The following is a 19,114-nucleotide window of genomic DNA, read 5'->3' on the forward strand; positions in this document are numbered from 1 at the left end:
AACTTAATGACCAGGAGGAATGCATAAAAGTGGATACAAAGTTGTAAAATTCCTATGTGCATTAAATAAAGTGATGGTTATGTGATTGTCCTAGGCAGCAACCATGTCCCCAATGCATTGGGTGGACCAGCCTATAATATAGGTCTATTTTTGTCCTAGTTGAACATGTATTTTCTGCTTTCTTCGAATTTGTGCTGAGATAACCCCAGAAACAATTTTAAGTATAGAAGAACCAGTACAGCAGGCTTTGCCTCAAACTTCCACATTTCTGACTAAATGGATATTTTACAAAATTTACATAACATATTAGAGAAGTTATGGTGGAAAAAAAAGATATGGGAAGGAGGAGGGAAATGGGGGAAGGGATGGGAGAAAAAAAACACAGGAATCCTAAAATATGGATGATTCTGAGCTAAGTGATCCTAAGATCTTTCTGTAAAACAAAAAATGGAAAAAAAGTAAATTTGGGAGGACTGCAGGGTTAGCTGACTCGATCTACTCAGAAATTGGAATTCATCAACGTGTTACTCACGTTTACTGAAACCAGAGAGCAGGAATAGGTGGAGCCTGGGAGGCGCCTCCTCACACAGCCGGATCTGCAGTAAACCAAATTTCTCATCTCTCCAGAATCAACAGGACAACCTCCAGGAAGCTGGACTCTGGACGTTGCAGCACCCCGGGGAGTCAGCGTCCTCTGCTGACCGTTGGTGCCCAGAAAACGACGCTCTTCGTTCACGGTTTAGCGGTAGCCGTGCGCACCCTCGCGGCACAACGGAACTCCTCGAGGCCCTGGTGCAAACGGGCCTGGGGATGCTCAGCTCCAGCCCCGCCCCTTCTCTGTCGGATGCTGTGTCTCCCTCCCGGGTTGGGATTAAAATCTTCAAGCCCTGCTCTTCTGTCACTGTAGGCATTAACCCTGTTCTTAAGACACTGAGTGTTTGGCAGGCACGCATTTTATCCAACACTCTGACTCAACTTGTGATTCCTTCTATTAAACTCAGAACGTCTTACTGAGTGAAGGAGGTCATGAATTTAGGGGATCTATTTTAGTTTGTATACTTTGTACACAGAAAAATAAATGTCTAATTTATTAAAGTACTCTATATATTTATGATAACCATTTTAAGGAGATGTTTCAATGCATTCAACTCTTCTAGTCAATTTCATGGCATTTGAAAGACTCTTGACAACTTAGATTGCAATATTTTATGACCAATTCTTCACCAACTCAGTGTTATTAAGAAAAAATTAAAATGGTCTATAATGGTCAACCAGATAAAGTGGGTCAATATGGTTTCTAACAAAAAAAAAACTCTAGCATATGAGAAATGTCATGATCGTGTAGACTTGGCAGCTGATATTATCCTACTCACTGGATATTTATAAAAGCCCAGAACAAATATTTCAGGCCCATTGCCTTTTCTTGCAGAGAAGAATTTCAAGGAGGAGGTGATGCAAAATAGTGAAACAAAATAGTTTTAATGGAAAGAAATTTACTTAGAAAAGTGTTGAGAAGAGAGAAAGGGGAATAGGTATTCAAGAAAGAACACACACTTCTCCAGTATGAAAAAGAAAATGCCTAAATGGCTCATTTTAATTTTTTATCCCTATGAGGTAACATGGTTGACTATAGTGTTAAAATTGATGCTTTCATTGACCAGTGGGACAGCAAAAAACTCACCAGCAAATGTTCAGGATCCTTCCACAACTGTCCCTTAGGTCTCTATCTTCTAAGTGGTCCTTGCCAGCTGACCTCTGACGACTAAATTAAGCTCTGTTGTTAGAGTGCAAAGGACTGTATCATTGAAGATTGCCAATTTCTGGCTTTGTTTCTTATAGACCATGTGGAGCAAGATCATTGGTATTTGATATTCTCATGCTCCCTCTCTCCTCTTTATTGACTATAACTCCCTCTAGTTCTGTGAATGTTTTAGCAAAAGGCAAATTTCTTCAACCCAGAGAGTGGAGTCAGGTTTGTTGAATTACATTGGTTTGTCCTTTCTCCCCTTGCAGGGAGCTTGGGTTTATTGAGTTACTCCCACCATAGTGCTCCTGAGGCACACCCAATTCCATCAGGCACATCCAATCCTCTGTGTTTATCTTTAACCTCTTGTTTCTGCTCTTCTTACCCTATCTGTTAATCACAAATATCCCCAAATCAGACCCTGTAACTTTTAAAGTCAAATTCTTCTGAGGGCTCTGGATTTTGTACATGTAAAGTGAAACATTGCATTTATCTTTCCTTTATGTTCTTTGCATAGTTTTTTTCAGAGCTATGTCTTTTTTTGCATAGACACAGGAAAACAGTCAATGCTATGCTTTTGTAACATGGGAATTGACTCCAAATAATATTTGCTCCTGGGCATTCATCATATTTATCTCACTTAAACCTCAGATTTTCTTCATTCCAAAGACCCCAAAAGGGGGGTCCTGGCAAAGTACAATGAGGGACCTAGTACAAGCTGCAAGCTACCCTGGCATCAAAAAGGGACAGGCTAAGTGCCATATTAAGTTAAGAGCATGATCGTGGTACAAATTCTGTCATAACCCAAAAAGAATTAATTGATTAAGAACCTTGCTGGGGTCAGACTAACCTGGCCTGAGGACTATAGCCTGGGATATATAGTGAGATGTCCCCAGAAAGAGGCAATCTTTAAGCTTAATATATCTTTCGGAGAGCCCGGCAAGCTACCGAGAGTATCTCGCCCGCAGGGCAGAGCCTGGCAAGCTACCCGTGACGTATTCGATATGCCAGACACAGTAATATATCTCATAATGTGTAAAATTCAAAATGACTAGAAATATTATTAAGAAGTAAATTTAAGATGGTTGTTTAAATGGATTTCTAGCTAAGGAAAGGAGAAAGCAATACACCCTTAGATGGAATTCTGCCCTTGGGCTGATCTCCTAGCAGGAATCTAGAGTGCTGAGCATTTAGATGAGATTTTGTCCTTGAGTAAATCTCATAGAAGAACTTCCCCTGAAGTAAGGGCTTTACATATGCTCACTGTTTATGATAATCTTCAACCACACCTCTGGATAAATGCTACCTCCAACCCTTCATGATTTCTCTATAACGAATGCTGTGAGACTTGAGTAAACGGCCACTGATTACCAACCAGTTGGGAGGCCCCTGTTCCTTCGTCCCTCACTGTCAGCTGGCTAGGGGGATGGTGATCAGCCCTGAATGCACCAGAGGGCCGTTGAGTCCCATGGGCAGACGGTGACTCAGAGAAAATCGACAGAGTTCTGCTGTGCATCTCAACTACAGCTTCCTGATCTGCTCATCTGCTGTTTCCACGTGTGGAAGAACAGAGACTACAGATATTTTCTCCTCCGATTCTCTGCTCGCCTCCTCTGGGTTTCTCATCAACAATCCGGAGGGATCTTCTCCCAAGCAGTGTGTGAGCCCTGAGTCCAACAAGCTGATGATACACAGGAGAAAGTGCTGGAGTCTTGGGGCTGCTTCACTTGGAAGCTCCTCCTGTCTCCTGGGAGATCTTGAAGAGCTTCTTGGCATTGGAGCCCAGGTGAGAAGGGTGGTTTCCAACAATGGGAAAGACCCGCACTGCCCTTCATGTCGAGCCGTGTTGGAAGGCTCATGGGAAGAAGGAGCATCCACTGGGGCCAACATCCCTCGAGTCAGGAGCAGTGCTGGGGTCTGAGGTTTGCATAATTGTGCAGAACACCACAAGTGGAACAGACATGTGGTCACAAACCATGAGGTTACAGAGTTACAGTCAGCAGGGGGCGCACACTCAGCATGACCATTAGATGCCTGAGGAGTGTGGACAGAGCCTCCAGGGCAGGTCCAGGCTGCTGGGACACAAGAACCAGGTCTTGGACCTGGGTTAGCCGCAGGTCTGGGTCTGTGAGAGGGACCACCAGCCTGAAGATAGGTAGAGTCAGAGCTGCCTTTCTGGGGCCCTGACTGGTGGGGATCTGAGGGTATGACTGCCAAGGGCAGCACTGAGGCTGAGATCTCCAAGAGAGTATTCTGGGACTATGAAAATGGACTCTACAGTTTCTAGACTTTGCACATCACTGATGGCTCAGTAGTAGCTGCTATGAGTTTTGGGGGACCAGGCTCACACTGTCTGGTACTCGGCACCACTCCCAGTGTATCTGGCGGACCATGGAGGGTTGGGGAAACCCAGGGCTGCCAGAGTCCGTCCGTCCCTTGGATCCATCTCCTAGTTTGCAGGAGCATTTGCACGTTTGCCCATTACCGGGGGAATGGATGAGGCCCCGAATGTGTGGCTGCTCCTGACCTCCCGCCATGCAGGGCACAGGGGGAGTGTTAGATGCCTTGTCTGGGGGTGGGGGGTGATGAGCTGGATTTCTAGTCTATGAAGATCATGTCGTCACCGTCTATCTAATGTGATTCCGAGGAGAGCTGTGTGTGATTTGCCTCCTTCCTGACACAGAGCTCTGAAACCCATCGGGGTCCCGCTGAGGAGAATGGTGAGGAAAGGTGTCCTGTGATACTAAATGGAGACTCTGGGACGGCAGCCTGGTGATGGGGAGCACAGAACCTAGAATTGTCATCAAAGAGTAGGAGCCTTAGGTCCCATCTCCAGCCCTCCCTGACCTTTAGCAGTGGAGAGGGACCCAGGTTGGCTCAATCCTGTCTCCTTCATGAAGCCTCACCAGCCCCAGACACTGTTTGCAGGTGGGCCTGGCTGGGGAACACGTGGGGACTCTCCCCTGGAGCATCTGCCCTTTCTCCTGCCTCGGCTGGGCACTATCCAGTTGCTGCTCGGAGGATGCCGCCTTCTCTCCCCATCCAAGAAGCAGCTCAGGTTTCCTAAGAGATCTGAGAGTCATGAGAGGAGATGTTGGGGCTCAGAGGCCCCTGCAGATGTGATGAACTGTGAGACTGGTGAGTGTGGGACAGGGGTGGGAAGTGGCATTGGTGCCCTACTGGGGAGCGCACGGGCATGGACTCTTCCCCTATCTATGCCAAACCTCATCCTAGCCCTGTCCCGAATTGGCTCAAACCCTGACAAGTCCTGAACCTGCAGAAGTTGCCCTAAGACTCAACATGGCAATGTTTTTTCTTGCTCTAAGTCTTATTACTGGACTGTATTTCCCCCAGAGGTAGAAAATAACTGACTGAGATCCATTCAAAAAAAAAGATTAGGAATCTGGTGGCACATTTGAATAGCAGGGAAACTAAAGACAGTGACTCATATACAAGTGAATCTCAGACTCAGAACAGAGATTCCTGGCACGTGCTCTCTGGAGAACCTCTAGTCCAGGAGGGCTTCCAAACAGAGCGGGAAGATTCCAATCTCAGGCTGGACCAGCCACGTACTCTGCCCAGCCAGCGGCAGTGAGGGAAGAAAGTAAAGTCACCAGAAAGCACATTTGACCAGACTTTATTTGTCACAAAAACAATAAAAAACATGAAAGGGGGAAGTTGCATATCAGGCCACGTTGGAGGCTAAAACCTTCTAAACACACGTCTCTTTCCGTGCAGACAAAGTTTTCCTCATTGGTTCCTGCTCGCCCAGAGAGTAGCAGAGACCAGTCAGCTGTAGATCTGCATCCAATAGTTCTCAGTCTCACAAAGTTCCAGTGGGGTGTGGGGCTGCATCCGGGGGGTGGATGTGGATGATCCTCCCTTTGGGTGCAAGTTGCCACCCAGGACAGCAACAGCAGGCTGGAAATCAGTCCTAGAGCGACCGCCTCTGGGAAGAGTCTGAGCTCAGGATGGTGAAAGCCACCAGAGGCTCCGCGCGCTCCACGGCGCCCCCTGCAGGACCGGCTGCCCCGTGGGGCCCCTGGGCTGCTCTGCCAGCAGGGAGTGGAGGGTGCTGAGCGCCCAGTGCAGGCTGGAGCCCGCCTGTGCCAGCTGCCAGGCGAGCCAGGCGCGCTGCGAGGCCGACGGCTGCAGGGGCTGCCAGGGCCTTGGTTCAGGCGAGGGCAGGAAGGCGCCGCCCGGAGCCTGCAGCTCCTCCAGGACCACCTCCAGGGCGCCCAGGTGGGTGAGGAGCCTGGACCAAGGGGCCCCACCAGGCTGCTGGGCAGGTGCAGACAGGGGTCGCTGGCGCTTGCGCGGACCGGGCCTGGCCTCCAGGCTGTCCTGGCTGTGGTCGGAGCTGCTGCTCTCCTCCGGGGATCTTGACCGGATCCTCCTGGTCTTGTGGTACCCAGGGGGATGGGCAGGACCTAGGAGCGAGAGAAGAAGTGGTTAGGGGAGCTGGAGCCAGCCGAAGGGTCCCCAAAGCCTCCCCCTCCAGACAGGGTATCTGAGTGCCCCCACCTCCACCCTAGCGCCCTCCTCTCCCTGGTGCCTGCCCGCACTTCCGGTCAGTCGGGAACCAGAACAAGTCCTGGTCAGACCCCTCGGCCCTTTAGGGCTCTCCAGACACCCCGCAGGTCACCTCCGCCTCCTCCATCACCTACCAGCTCTGCGGGGTCGCCGGGCTCTGCTGGACTCAGGCTTGGGCTTCGCTGTCCCCGGGGGCGGGGGCTGGCCGGCCTCTTCCCTTCTCTTCCCAGGGTCCATTTTCCCTGGGGCCAGTTCTGGGGGCACCATCCGGACTTCTGACACGCTTCTGTCTGGCATCCTCTGCCACCTGGCTGGGCCTGGGGGGCGCTGTGGGTGGAGACAGGACAGGAGTGAGGGTCCCTGTAGGGTTCCTGGGAATCTGGAGAGCCTATCGCCAGGTTCCGTGTGGGAGCACCCTTCTTGCATAGCCCGACCCCCAAGTGCAGCCCCCCAACACCCCACAGGCTCTAGGAACCCCAGCCCTTCCTGTGTCTCAGCTGCCTGCACGTGGCTCCACCAACCCTCGGAGACCGACTCTGCCCAGGGGGCTGGGGCTGAGGGGCAGCCCTGGACTGGCCCCTGCTCCCCAGCAGCACCACGATCAAGGAACTCAGATCTGGGGCCCTGAGGCCTGACCTGGCATCTCCCAGCCCAGCAGGGACCCAACCCATCTCTGCAGACCCCCATCCCTCACCTGCTCTGTGCCCAGCGCCCTGGGAGCGCTGCCCGGGTGTCCGCCGCCTGCGTTCTCCTCCTCGCCGTGAGGTTGCTCCCCTCTCTGTAAGGCTTCGGGGGCAAGGACCCGGTCCCCCCGGTCTGGGGTAACCGGTCCGGCCTGGCCTTCTGCCTCTTGGAAGGTCTTCCATGGCCTCAGCTCCCGGCGCCAGGTCTGCAGGGCTCAGCAGCAGAAGGGGCAGTGAGCTGGACCCTGGGGTCCGGCCTTCTCTAGGCTGCTGGAGGCCACGCCCACAGGGCTGGCCAGGGCTCATGGGCTGGAGCTGATTGGGCAGCGCCCAGGGTGGGTCCTGCTACCTGAGCCCTGAGCACTTGTTGTTGGGGGGCAGAGGGCAGTGCTGCGGTTTCCGGTGTCCCGGGGCACCAGAGAAGGCGTTGCCTCTGCAGCTTGTCCAGGGTCTTTCTGCATGTGGGTTGCATGTTGCGTGTGTCAGCAGATGCGTCCGCGGAGCTGCTGTTCCCGCACCTTTACTCTTGCTCTTCTCTCTCAGTTGTAGTCACTAGTTCAGTAGGGCCAGTTGGGGTCCAGCTGTCTCTAAAAGTCCCTGGGACACACTGCACCAGGCCAGGTTCCAGCTGCAGGCAGCAGACATCTGGTGCCCCGCCCCCACGCCTGTTGCTCTCCAGGATCCCCATGCCCTGGGCCAGCCTCCCCTCTCATGCCTGTTGGTTGGCCTGAGGGGTCCTGGTGCTCCATACATTCCCCCATGAGATGATGAGTCAGCAGGCAGCACTGCTGTCCTCCATCCGGACAGAATCTGAGATTTGCTCCCGATCCAGGCTCTCAAGATGTTGATCTGGAGTCTTCTCCCGACCTCCGTTCCCGCCCCTCTCTCTTCTGGTTCCGCATCAGAGTTTTTAATCACAGCAAGGGAACTTCCTGTTCCCGCATAGCAGAGAAATATTAACATGGAACTTTAATCAACTTCTTCTCCACAACATTTTCTAGTAGAAGACATCTATACCCACATCAATTTATCCCTATGAATGATTTTCTTCTAGAAACCGCGGCCGCCTTTCCCAGTGTTCTGCCTTTGGGGTGTCCTCATCCACCGGGAGCCTTTACAACCTGGACCTTGAACTGTTCTTCTGTGTCGCTGCTAAGCCAATGGTGTCCAATGGAAGGATGGTTTCAGTGCAGCTCATTCTATAGTTATTTATTTATTTTAACCAAGGAGGTATTCACAGGATTCGCAGAACATTGGGAAATGATATGTATCATTGAGGTTCTAAATAGTAACTCCTTTGGAGCATAATTATTGACAACTTGCAAATAAAAACTTTGTTTTGAGAGGAGCCTGTATGGACTTTTATGCATTGTCAACATTTTAGTGGTGTGTGTGTTAATGCTGTTGGAAATTTGGTTCCTAGTTTTGCTTTTTGCTTTTCTATTTTTTGTGGCATTGGTTGTAGCTTCTGTGTTTGTTGTTCTTTTTTGCTTTAAGGGGGATCAAACCCAGGTCCCCATCTGCAAGTTTTGTGGGTTCCCGCTGAACCACATACACCCTGTGAGCATGTGCATATGTAAACTTCATCCGTGTCCCACATAGTGGGAGGTCCACACCCTGACCTGGGGCAATGTAATACTCTGCTGAAATGGTCCCAGTACTGGTCTTCTCTGGGCTGCTGGAGACCACACCCAGAGAACTGGGCAGGGGTGACAGAATGAAGCTGGGCCTGGCTGCATCGGGGATGCTCGGGGACCCTTAGACTTTGTGTGATTAAAGTAGATAGATTTCAGGAGAGTTTTGAATAATTTGTTTCTGCAAAGGGCTTGGGAAGCCAATTTAGTATGGAAACCTCTGCTTTAATAGAGAAATGAGTCATCACAGAGGCAAAAAGCCTTGGAATAGGGAAATCAATGGGAACATAGAAGATAGCAAAGTCTCTGAACATTTGCAGGTCCCTGGAAACAGCGGTGAAATTGTGAAGCAGGAAAGAAATGATGGGGAGATTCTTCCTGTGAATCTTCAGTCAAATACACAGGAAGTCGAGGTGTTTCCCAGCAAGTGTTTCTTTGGACTCATCTCTCCTTGGCCCCTAGGTGACCATTTGTTCCTATGTCTATAAAGGCCCTAAATAATTAAAGACCAGAAAACAATTCAATACCCAGGAAACTTCTTTGAGCTCAACTGGGTCACTGAGCAAGACCCTATGACCCAGAAAATATAGCAAACAGGTGGAGGGGTCGTTTTGAAGGCAAGAGTGAACATGCTGGAGCGCGAGCATCAGTCCAGGTCCCATTGAAGCCCCCCCCCCACTCCACACACAGCCTGCTGTGACCTCTGCCTCATCCATAAGTGGTCGCATACATGTGTTTCTATGACCAGTATTCCCATTGTCGGTCCTCTGATGGCTTGGTCTCCACAGAGGGTCGAAAGAGCTCGTGGGATGTAGAGTGTTCTCATGAACAAAGAGTGGGGACTGGGAGCTAATCATGAGGCCCACTGATCTGAAACCCCCTGGATCACAGGATCAGAACCCGGGGACACAGACCGCAGCTTCAGGAGAGCAGATACTGCACCAACTTGCACTCCCAGGCTCCCACGGGTAATAGAGAGGGTCTGCACCAACACAAACTCTGTTCTCCCTTGGGCATCGGCTTCCTGTGGCCGTGAGGGCTGACGGGTAGCTAGGACTCAGGCCCCATCCCTCCCAGCTGCCTTCTGCGTCCTGAGTGACACTGAGTGTGGTGCCAGGACCTTCAGTACCAGTACATCACGCGGATCCAACCCCCAGGATTCTGACCATGCCCTTGGTTTCAAGGACTCAGTCCCGTCTTCCATCTCTCCCGTCAGCCCCTGTCACAGAGACTCGAGCATGACACCGTTCTTCCTTTTGATCAAAAGCACGTTTTATTTGGAATTAGAAGCTCACAATCTTTGATGCGTGTTCCTGTCCACATGTCATATCCATCCGCATTATCAGGATTTGGAAGTTGGGGCGGAGAGGAGCCTGGATTCTTCAGCTTTGGGGACTTCCTTGTCATCACTGAGCTGAGCGATTTTCCGGTCAGAGAAAAGCAGGTCCAAAGCAATTTCCTTTTCCTGGATCAGTTCCTTGGCAGCCTGCTCCATCTTGGCATAGGAGAAATCACTGATGGGGAGCCCGGGCACCACCTTCCAGGTCTTCTCCTGCACCGTCACAGGGAACGAGTAGAACAGATCATCGGGGAGCCCGTAGGGGTTGCCATGGGAACTCACACCCATGGACACAAACTCTCCCTCCGGGGTGCCTTGCCAGAGGTCTCTGACATGGTCACAGATGGCTTTGGCGGTGGCCATGGCCCTGGGCGTTTGGGACCACACGGCGCCCGTGGGCAAGCATGGCTGTATGCTGTGGACGAAGTCCTCCTGGAGCCAGTTGTCATCCTGCAGAGTCTCACGCACGCCTGCCTGCCGGCCGCGCACCCTCACCGTGGCCTGGGAGGCATCTGGGAACAGCACAGAGGAGTGATTGCCCCAGATGATGACATTCTTCACGTCAGGCACCGGCACCCCGAGCTGGCGCGCGAGCAGCACCTGGGCCTGGTGCTGGTCCAGACGCGTCAGGCAGGTGAAGTTCTGCCTAGGGATGGACGGCGCCCACTTGGAGGCCACCAGGCAGTTGGTATGGGTGGGGTTGCCTACCACGATCACCCGGACGGACCTCTTGGCGAACTTATCCAAGGCCTTGCCGTGGCCCTGGTAGATTTTCACGTTGGCCCTGAGGAGGTCCTTCATGCTCAGGGTCTCCTTCCTGTTCATGGAGCTCAGCAGGATGGCCACGTCCAGGTCTCTGTAGGCCAGTTCCTCGGCGTCTGTGGCCAGCACATCCCTCAGGAGGGGCAGGGCACACGCTTGCAGGTCTGAGGCGAGGCCCTGCAGGACCCCCATCATGGGAGGCACGTCCAGCAGCCCCAGCACGATGGGCTGCTCTTTGCCAAAGACAGTCCCTGTGGCGAGGCTGTAGAGCAGGAAATGGGCGACATTCCCTGCAGCCCCGCTCACCAGCACTCGGATGGGCTCAGCCATGAGGACCCCCGCGCAGACGAAGGCTGCCCTGCACAGAGAAAGAATAAGCGCCCAGAGATCGTTTGCGTCCACGGCTGCACGATTCCGAGGATGCTGGGGATTCTCGGCTGAGCATGCCAGGCAGGCACCCAAACCAAATGTGGAGGGATGACAGCCTTGCAAAGCAAGACACATGCAGAAATAACCATGTCCCAGAAGGACTGTGAGCCCCTGCAGACCCGCCTCCAGCCCTGCCCCCTCCAGCATCACACGGTGGCTTCAGATGCTCCAAGGTCTATACCAGGCATCACTCTAGACTCCCAAACGTCGCCAAGGTGGCTCTGGAATTCCCGGAGCCCTCTCAGGGGTGCCCCGTAGGACCTGAGCAACTCCACAAATCCCCTTTGAACTGCTCCCGTTAGACTGAGAACTCCTGTGTGGAGTCCCGAGGCTCAAGAGCACCACATCCCTCCCCCAAATCTGGGAATTAAATCCTGTGAACCCCCCCGGTGGGGGGGGGCTTTTTTTTGTTTGGGGAAATGGATTTGGGGGGAGGGGGAAGTGAAGCCACACTCAGCAGTGCTCAGGGCTTACTCCTGACTCTGCACTCACGGATCACTAATGGCAGGCTCAAAGGACCGTGTAGAGTGCCAGGGATAGAACCCAGGTCGACTGCATGCAAGGCAAGCACCCTATCCACTGTACTATCGCTCCGGCCCCCAAACCCTGACACCCTCGTAGGAAATTGTTCATTTCTGCCGGAACTAAAGCCCTGCTTTGGGGAGGGGGAGGGGGGCTGGGCAGAGTTGTGAAATACCCTGTTCCAAGGTTCCCTGTGACCAGCACGCAGAGCGGAGGGGACCAGCTCCAGACCTTAAAGTCCTTAGGAGCTGGAGCCCTAAAGTCCTCAGGAGCTGAAGCCCTAAAGTCCTCAGGAGCTGGAGCCCTAAAGTCCTCAGGCTCCCAAAATGGGGGGCCTGCCCTTCTGGGCACCTCAGAGATTTCTACTCCCAGGAGACCAGGCTCACAGCTCCCCAGGGCCACTCAGCACCTGCCGATCCATGCTGCAGGCCTCCTTGGGCATCAAAACACCATTCCAGGCTCAGACCACTCCAGGTGTCTCAAAACAGCCTGCCCAGGCCTGGCCTTGCAGAGGGGGCCGCTCTCCCACGCGGGACATGCTGGGCTGTCTCTGGACGTGGGCCAAGGGCCTCCGTGCTGCTGCTCCTGACCTCACAAATTTCCTGTGGCACGGAACCGCTCATGAAGTCTTTTGCACATATGCACCCCGTCCCCACACTCAGCGTTTCCCTCCCCACCTCTGGAAGTCTCTGGAAGACCTCCCCAGATCAGGTTCCAAGTGCAGGGATCAAAGCAAACGCCCCACCCCCACTCCTGTCTCTCTCCAGAGACCCCCAGGCCCTGCCACAGGCCTCATCTCCCCCAGCACTGTGGTTGGCCTGAGGGCGCTGAGTGTTCCCCCATATTCCCTCAAGTCCAGATCCAGAGATGGCTCAGAGGGCAGCAGTTGGGCCCTGGTCCGGACTGAAGCTGGAGTTAGCTCCACACTTTTGAGGGTTCTTAATGGCACAGAGACAATCTCAATCTGTGAGCAATAATGTCAAATGAAAAGACCTTGAAGTCCCAATGTGTCCTGAGTGATTCGAGCCTCCCTTTGCAGTGGATCTGTGGTCCAAGAAAGTACTACAGAAGGTTCTAGAATCATTTTAGGATGGAACACCTGACTTGAGAGGCAAATTGTTGTATCATATCCTGTGTGGAACCTTCCACCATCATTCATGAGTATGGAACCATTGTGAGGTGGAAGTACTTGGAGGGGTTTCTTGCTGAATGAAAATTCCTGTGTGGAACTTTCCACCACCAAAGATTATGTCACAGAAGATTCTAGAACCATTGGTGAGGTGGAGAGACCTGACTAGAGCAACTACTTGCCATATGAACATTCCTGTGTGGACTCCGGTGAGTCTCACGCATGAGCATGTATGTGCTGAAAAACCCAGGTATACGGAATTTATGACTGCAATCTCCAGGCTCTCACAAAGTCGGGGATGAGAGACGTTCCCCCATCTCCCTGTTCTTCTAAGAGCTGACAGTCACACCCATGACCTGCCTCTTGCACCATATAAGCTCATTAACGGCCGTGATCCAGATAATCACAAATAAGTTTCAGAAGAGACCAACAAGCTGCAGAGATGCCTCCAGACCCCTAAGTTACCTTTTAAAAATTGAAGTCCGGCTCTATCATCCCATTTATCGTTTTAAAATTCCTGGAGCAATATCTCATACTCTATGCCACTGATGTACCGGGAGTAGCACACCACATTGGATGGGGTGTGAAGTGAAAGGCAACCAATCTTGTTCAAAAATATATGTATAAGCACCTAAGGCTCAACCTGGAACGACATGATAGTGATCTCTTCTATAAGAGCTTATTTCTCCGGAGTGAGATGCAACACACTTCACACACTTTCCCCTAAAGAAACTTCTTCGATCATTTTTAGTGGATCATTCATATCAAAGAATAATCTGGCCAACTCCCCGTGGCGTACCCAATATGCCAAATACCAGTAACAATGAAGGGTCTCATTCTCCTAACTCTGAAAGAGCCTTGAGCATGGCACTTTTTTTTTAAAGTCTCAGGGCTAGGACGAAGGAGACATTACTGCAGCCTCCTCGAGGCAATCGAATTCATATCAAGCAATACAAAATAAATGATTTAGGATCTGCCTTTGGGGCAGTCTTGGTTGGCAGTGGGAAAATTTGAAATAATGGTGGTGGGAAGGTGTAATGGTGGTGGGATTGTGTTGGAATATTAAAAGTAAAGTAAAGTAAAGGCCCTCCCGTTGATCTTCGATTTGCTCGAGCGGGCCCAGTAACATCTCCATTGGAGACTTTTGTTGTTACTGTGTTTGGCATATCGAATACGTCACGGGGAGCTTGCCAGGCTCTGCCATGCGGGCGAGATACTCTCAGTAGCTTGCCGGTCTCTCCGAGAGGGGCGGAGGAATCGAACTTGGGTCGGCCATGTTGGCTGCGTGCAAGGGAAATGCCCTACCACTGTGCTATCGCTCCAGCCCCGTTGGAATATTAAATCTAATAAATTATTGTTAGCAACTTTATAAAAATAAAATCAAATTTTTTTTTGTGGTGCCATAGCCGTGCTGCAGAGCCACTCTTGCGGGGAAACTCATGTCCTCAGTTGGGTGTGAAGCTATTGTTATTTTTTAATTTTTTTCCATTTTTTTATTATTAGTGAAACACCATGAGGTACTGTTGTAGATTTACAATTTTTTGTGCTTGGGTTTCGATTATACAATGATCAAATACTCATCCCTCCAACAGTGCCCATTTTCCACCACCATGGATAATATCCCTCCCCCCCCATCCCCCCATCCCCCCCCCCCCGACTCTGTGGCAGGGCAATCCCTTTCAACATGCATCTCCCCTCCTGGGAGGATCCTCCAAACACCCTTTATTTGGTGCTCCCTTCTCTATCTGAGCTGCCCTTTCCCCTAGAATGCCCGGCTGGCCTCTAAGCTATGGAGTAATCCTCCTGGTGCTGATCTCAGCTATTCTTGGGTATTAATCTCATATTTTGTTACTTTATATCCCCCAGATGAATGCAATCTTTCTATGTCTATCCCTCTCTTTGACTCATTTCGCTTAGCATGATACTTTCCATGTTGTACCACTTGTATGTAAATTTCATGACTTCATCTTTTCTAACAGCTACATCGTACTCCATTGTATAGATGTACCAAAGTTTCTTTAACCAGTCATCTGTTCTTGGGCATTCAGGTTTCTTCCAGTTTCTGGCTATTGTAAAGAGTGCTGCAATGAACCAACAAGTGCAGATGTCACTTCGACTACACATTTTTGCCTCTCTGGGATATATTCCCAGGAGTGGTATTGCTGGGTCAAATGGGAGCTCAATATCTAATTTTTTGAAAATCGTCCATACTGTTTTGCAGAAGGGCTGAACCAGTGGACATTCCCACCAACAGTGAAGGAGTGTCCCTTTCTTGCCACATCCACGCCAGCATCGGTTGCTTTTGTTCTTTTGAATGTGGGCCAGTCTCTGAGGTGTGAGATGGTATCTCATTGTGGTTTTGATCTGCATCTCCCTGATGATTAATGATGTAGAGCATTTTCTCATGTGCTTTTTTGCCATTTGGATTTCATCTTTGAGAAAGTTTCTGTTCATTTCATTGCCCCATTTTTTGATAGGGTTGGATGTTTTCTTCTTGTGGAGTTCAACCAGTATTTTGTATATCCTTGATATCAACCCCTTGTCAGATGTGTGTTCGGCGAATATCCTTTCCCATTCTGTAGACTGTCTTTGTATTTTGGTCACTGTTTCTTTGGAGGTGCAGAAGCTTCTTAGTTTAAGATAGTCCCATTTATCTATCTCTGTTTTCACTTGCTCGGCCAGTGGCGTGGCATCTTTGAAGATACCATTAGCTTCAATATCATGGAGGGTTTTGCCAACTTTGTCTTCAATGTACCTTATGGTTTCTGGTCTGATGTTAAGGTCTTTAATCCATTTTGATCTTACTTTTGTACATGGTGTTAGGCAGAGTTCTGAGCCCATTTTTTTTTTGCATGTAGCTGTCCAGTGATGCCAGCACAATTTGTTAAAGAGGCTTTCCTTACTCCACTTCACATTTCTTGCACCTTTATCAAAGATTAGATGATCATATGATTGAGGGGAGATGCCAGTGTATACAACCCTGTTCCATTGGTCTGCAGTTCTGCCTTTGTTCCAGTACCATGTGGAAAAACAAATATTTTTTAAATCCCTGCATGGAAACTTATGCCAATATCCACAGCAGTTTTTTTTTCTCAGCGTTTTTTTTAAGCTGTGATGAACTCTTTCAAAGTGGTACTAGGTAAGACCGCATCTCTGAAACGCCAAACAAGCTATATCTCAGAGCTCCAGAAGTTACCCTGTCGTGAAATTTGTTGAAGGATATTTTTTTACCTTTTGGGTCATACCGTGGAATGCTCAGGGGTTACTCCTGGCTCCATATACAGGAATTACTCCTGGTGGTGCATGGGGAACCATATGGGATGTCGGGAATTGAACCTGGTTGGCCATAAGCAAGGCAACACCCTACCCGCTGTGCTATTGCTCCAGCCCCACGTGAAATTTGTTGAAAACTGAAATGATGAGGAGAGAATTGGATCCATATGAGTCTCTCTTTGTGGGGAGCAGTGAGTGACCACTGACCCCACCCAATCAGCAGGGATGAAGGCCTGATGGAGGCGCACACACTTGAGTCAGAGGGACACCTGAGTCAGCCCCTTCAGTTGCTCGTTTCTTCCACTCCACATCTTAGCACTTAAATATTAAACAAGATTCAACTCTAAGAATTTGTGCACTGAGAATGTTTGTCAGGCTCAGACACCACTGTCAGTTTTCATTCATAGTGGAGAGTAGACTGTCCTAGAGACATGCGTCCCAAGTAATCGTTTGTTCCCTGAACACATCTCACTCCCCTCTTGCTTCTAAGTCTGGGGACTCAGTACAGCACTGCCAGATGACCTTGAAAACGGTCAGGGCTCTTAAGAGGATGACTGAGAGTAGAAAGCAGGGATTATATTTTATTTTATTTTATTTGGTAGGCAGAGTACAAGACTCTTATTTTTAAAAAGTTATATGAGGTACCATGGTTGACAATAGTGTAAACCGATGCTTTATTTGTCCAATGGTACAGCACCACAGTCACCAGCAGAGGACCAGGATCCCTCCACCTCTGTCCACCTTTACCTTCTACCCTGTCCTCAAACCCCGACCCCTGCTTGAGCTCAGCCCTGTTCTAAGAGTCTAGAGTATTGTTATCATTGAAGATTGCCGATTTCTGACTTTGTTTCTCTAGACCCTGTGGTGAGAGATCACTGGAATTTGTCATTCTCTTTCTCTCTCTCCTCTTTCATCTAATATGACAGTTCTCTGGATGCTTTAGAAAAAATGCAAATTTCTTCAACCCAGAGAGTGGGGTTGGGTTTCTGGGGGCTTCTGACCTACAGCTCCCTGATCTGCTCATCTGCTGTTGGGCACGAGAGCTGTTCCCACACCTGGGAGACAGAGACTAACGATTCTCTGCTCACCTCCACTGATTATGTATCAGTCATTCCACGGACTTGTTAGGTGGATCTTCTTCCAGGCATTGCTCTGATCCCTAAGTCCAAACGGATGATGATGTGCACGAGAATCTGCTGGAGTCTTGGGCCTTCTGGATTTGGCTGAGTTTTGGGTTTCTTTTCTTTTTTCTTTTCTCCTTTCCTTTTCTCTTCTTTTCTATTCTTTTACTTTTGGGGCATACAAGATGGTGCTCATAGCAGCTTGCTCCTGGCTCTGTACTCAGGGATCACTCCTGATGGTCTCAGGGGACCAGCTGGGTGCAGGAGATCAAACCCAGCTAGGCCACATGCAAAGCAAATGCCCTACCCACTGCACTATTGCTCCCGCCCTGGTGTTCTGGATTTGGAAGCTCCCTCCTGTCTCCTGGGATAACTTGAGAAAGCTTCTTGTCATTGGAGCCCGAGTGAGAGGGGTGATTTCCAGCTATGGGAAAGACCTGAATGGTTCCTCATGCTGATCCAAGTTGGAGGTTAATGGGTGGAAGAAGCATCTATCTGGAGTCAAACACCCATCAGGAGTCAGGAGCAGTGCTAGGGCCTGAGGTTTGCCGGTTTTGCACTAGAATGCAAGAGAACACATGGTCACACCATGAGGGTAGACAGCCCAAGAGGGGCCACACACTCACCATGACCATTAGTTGTCTGAATGGGAAGTGCCTTCAGGGCAGGTCCAGGTGAATTGGGTAACAAACATCAGGCCTTGAACCTGGGTTAGCCGCAGGTCTGGTCTCTGGGAGAGACCACCAGTCTGAAGGCAGGAAACGTCAGAGCTGCCTTTCTGGGGCTCTGACGGATGGGGACTGAGGGCATGACTGGCAAGGGCAGCACTGAGGCTGAGATATCCAAGAGTGTATTCTGGAACTATGAAAACAGACTCTCTAGTTTCAAGACTTTGCACATCATTGATGGCTCAGTGGCTGCTATGAGTTTTGGGGATCAGGCTCAGAGTGGCTGGTACTCGGCACCACCCCAGTGTATCCCATGCAGGGTTGGGGAATCCCAGCTCAGCAAGAGTCCGTCCATCCCTTGGATCCATCTCCTAGTTTGCAGGAGCATGTGCCCACCATTACCAGGGGAAGGGATGAGGCCCCGAGTGTGCAGCCGAACCTGACTCCCACCATGCAGGGCACAGGGGGAGTGTTAGATGCCGTGTCTGGGGGATGATGGACTGAATTTCTATTCTCTGAAGATCGTATCGTCACCTTCTATCTAATGGGATTCTGGGGAGAGCTGTGTGTTCCTTGCCCTCCTTCCTGGCACAGAGCTCTAAAACCCATTGTGGTCCTACTGAGGAGGGTGGTGAGGAAAGTTGCCCTGTGATGTTGAAAGGAGACTCTTAGATGGCACCTGGATGGCAGGAAGGTGACCTAGGATTGTCATCAAAGAGTGGGAGCCTTAGGTCCCATCTCCAGCCCTCCCTGACCTTTGGCAGTGGAGAGGGCCCCAGGTTGGCTCAATCCTGTCCCCTTCACGAAGCCGCACCAGCCCTAGGCACTGTTTGTAGGTGGGTCTGGCAGGGGAACAGGTGGGGACTGTCCTCTGGAGCATCTGCCCTTTCTCCTGTCTCGGCTGGGCACCATCCAGCCGCTGCTCTGAGGATGCCACTTTCTCTCCCCATCCATGCGGCAGCTGTAAGTTTTCTCTGAGAAAACCTCTATGAGTTATAATGTTTTCTCAGAGCTGAGTCACCCTTGAATCCAACTATGGTTGGTCTGGAACTCCTACATGTGTGATGGACTGTGAAAATGGACTGTATGCATGCAACAGGGTAGAGATGGTGTGTGTTTGCCCTACTGAAAAGTGCAGGCATGGAATCATTCTCTCAATACCAACCCCCTGACTCTGAGCCTCTGCACTGCCTGAGGAGGTTGCAAAACCTTCCACGGGTCTTCAGTTTGCTGGATCTGTCCTAGAATTCCAAACTGGACAATTTTCTCATTGCAGG

General features: G+C 50.5%; 1 protein-coding gene across 1 annotated transcript; it reads right to left on the reverse strand.

Annotated features, from left to right (window-relative positions):
- Positions 1 to 9,936: 9,936 nt before the first annotated feature.
- On the reverse strand, positions 9,937 to 11,025 carry LOC130026353 (malate dehydrogenase, cytoplasmic-like). Its single transcript, XM_056117124.1, has one exon. It carries the CDS (start codon positions 11,023 to 11,025, stop codon positions 9,937 to 9,939), a length of 1,089 nt encoding a protein of 362 aa, XP_055973099.1.
- Between the last annotated feature and the right edge of the window lie 8,089 nt (positions 11,026 to 19,114).

This window comes from Sorex fumeus, unplaced genomic scaffold (assembly GCF_029834395.1).
Source record: "Sorex fumeus unplaced genomic scaffold, SorFum_2.1 ptg000034l, whole genome shotgun sequence".
In the NCBI taxonomy this organism is placed as follows: domain Eukaryota; kingdom Metazoa; phylum Chordata; class Mammalia; order Eulipotyphla; family Soricidae; genus Sorex; species Sorex fumeus.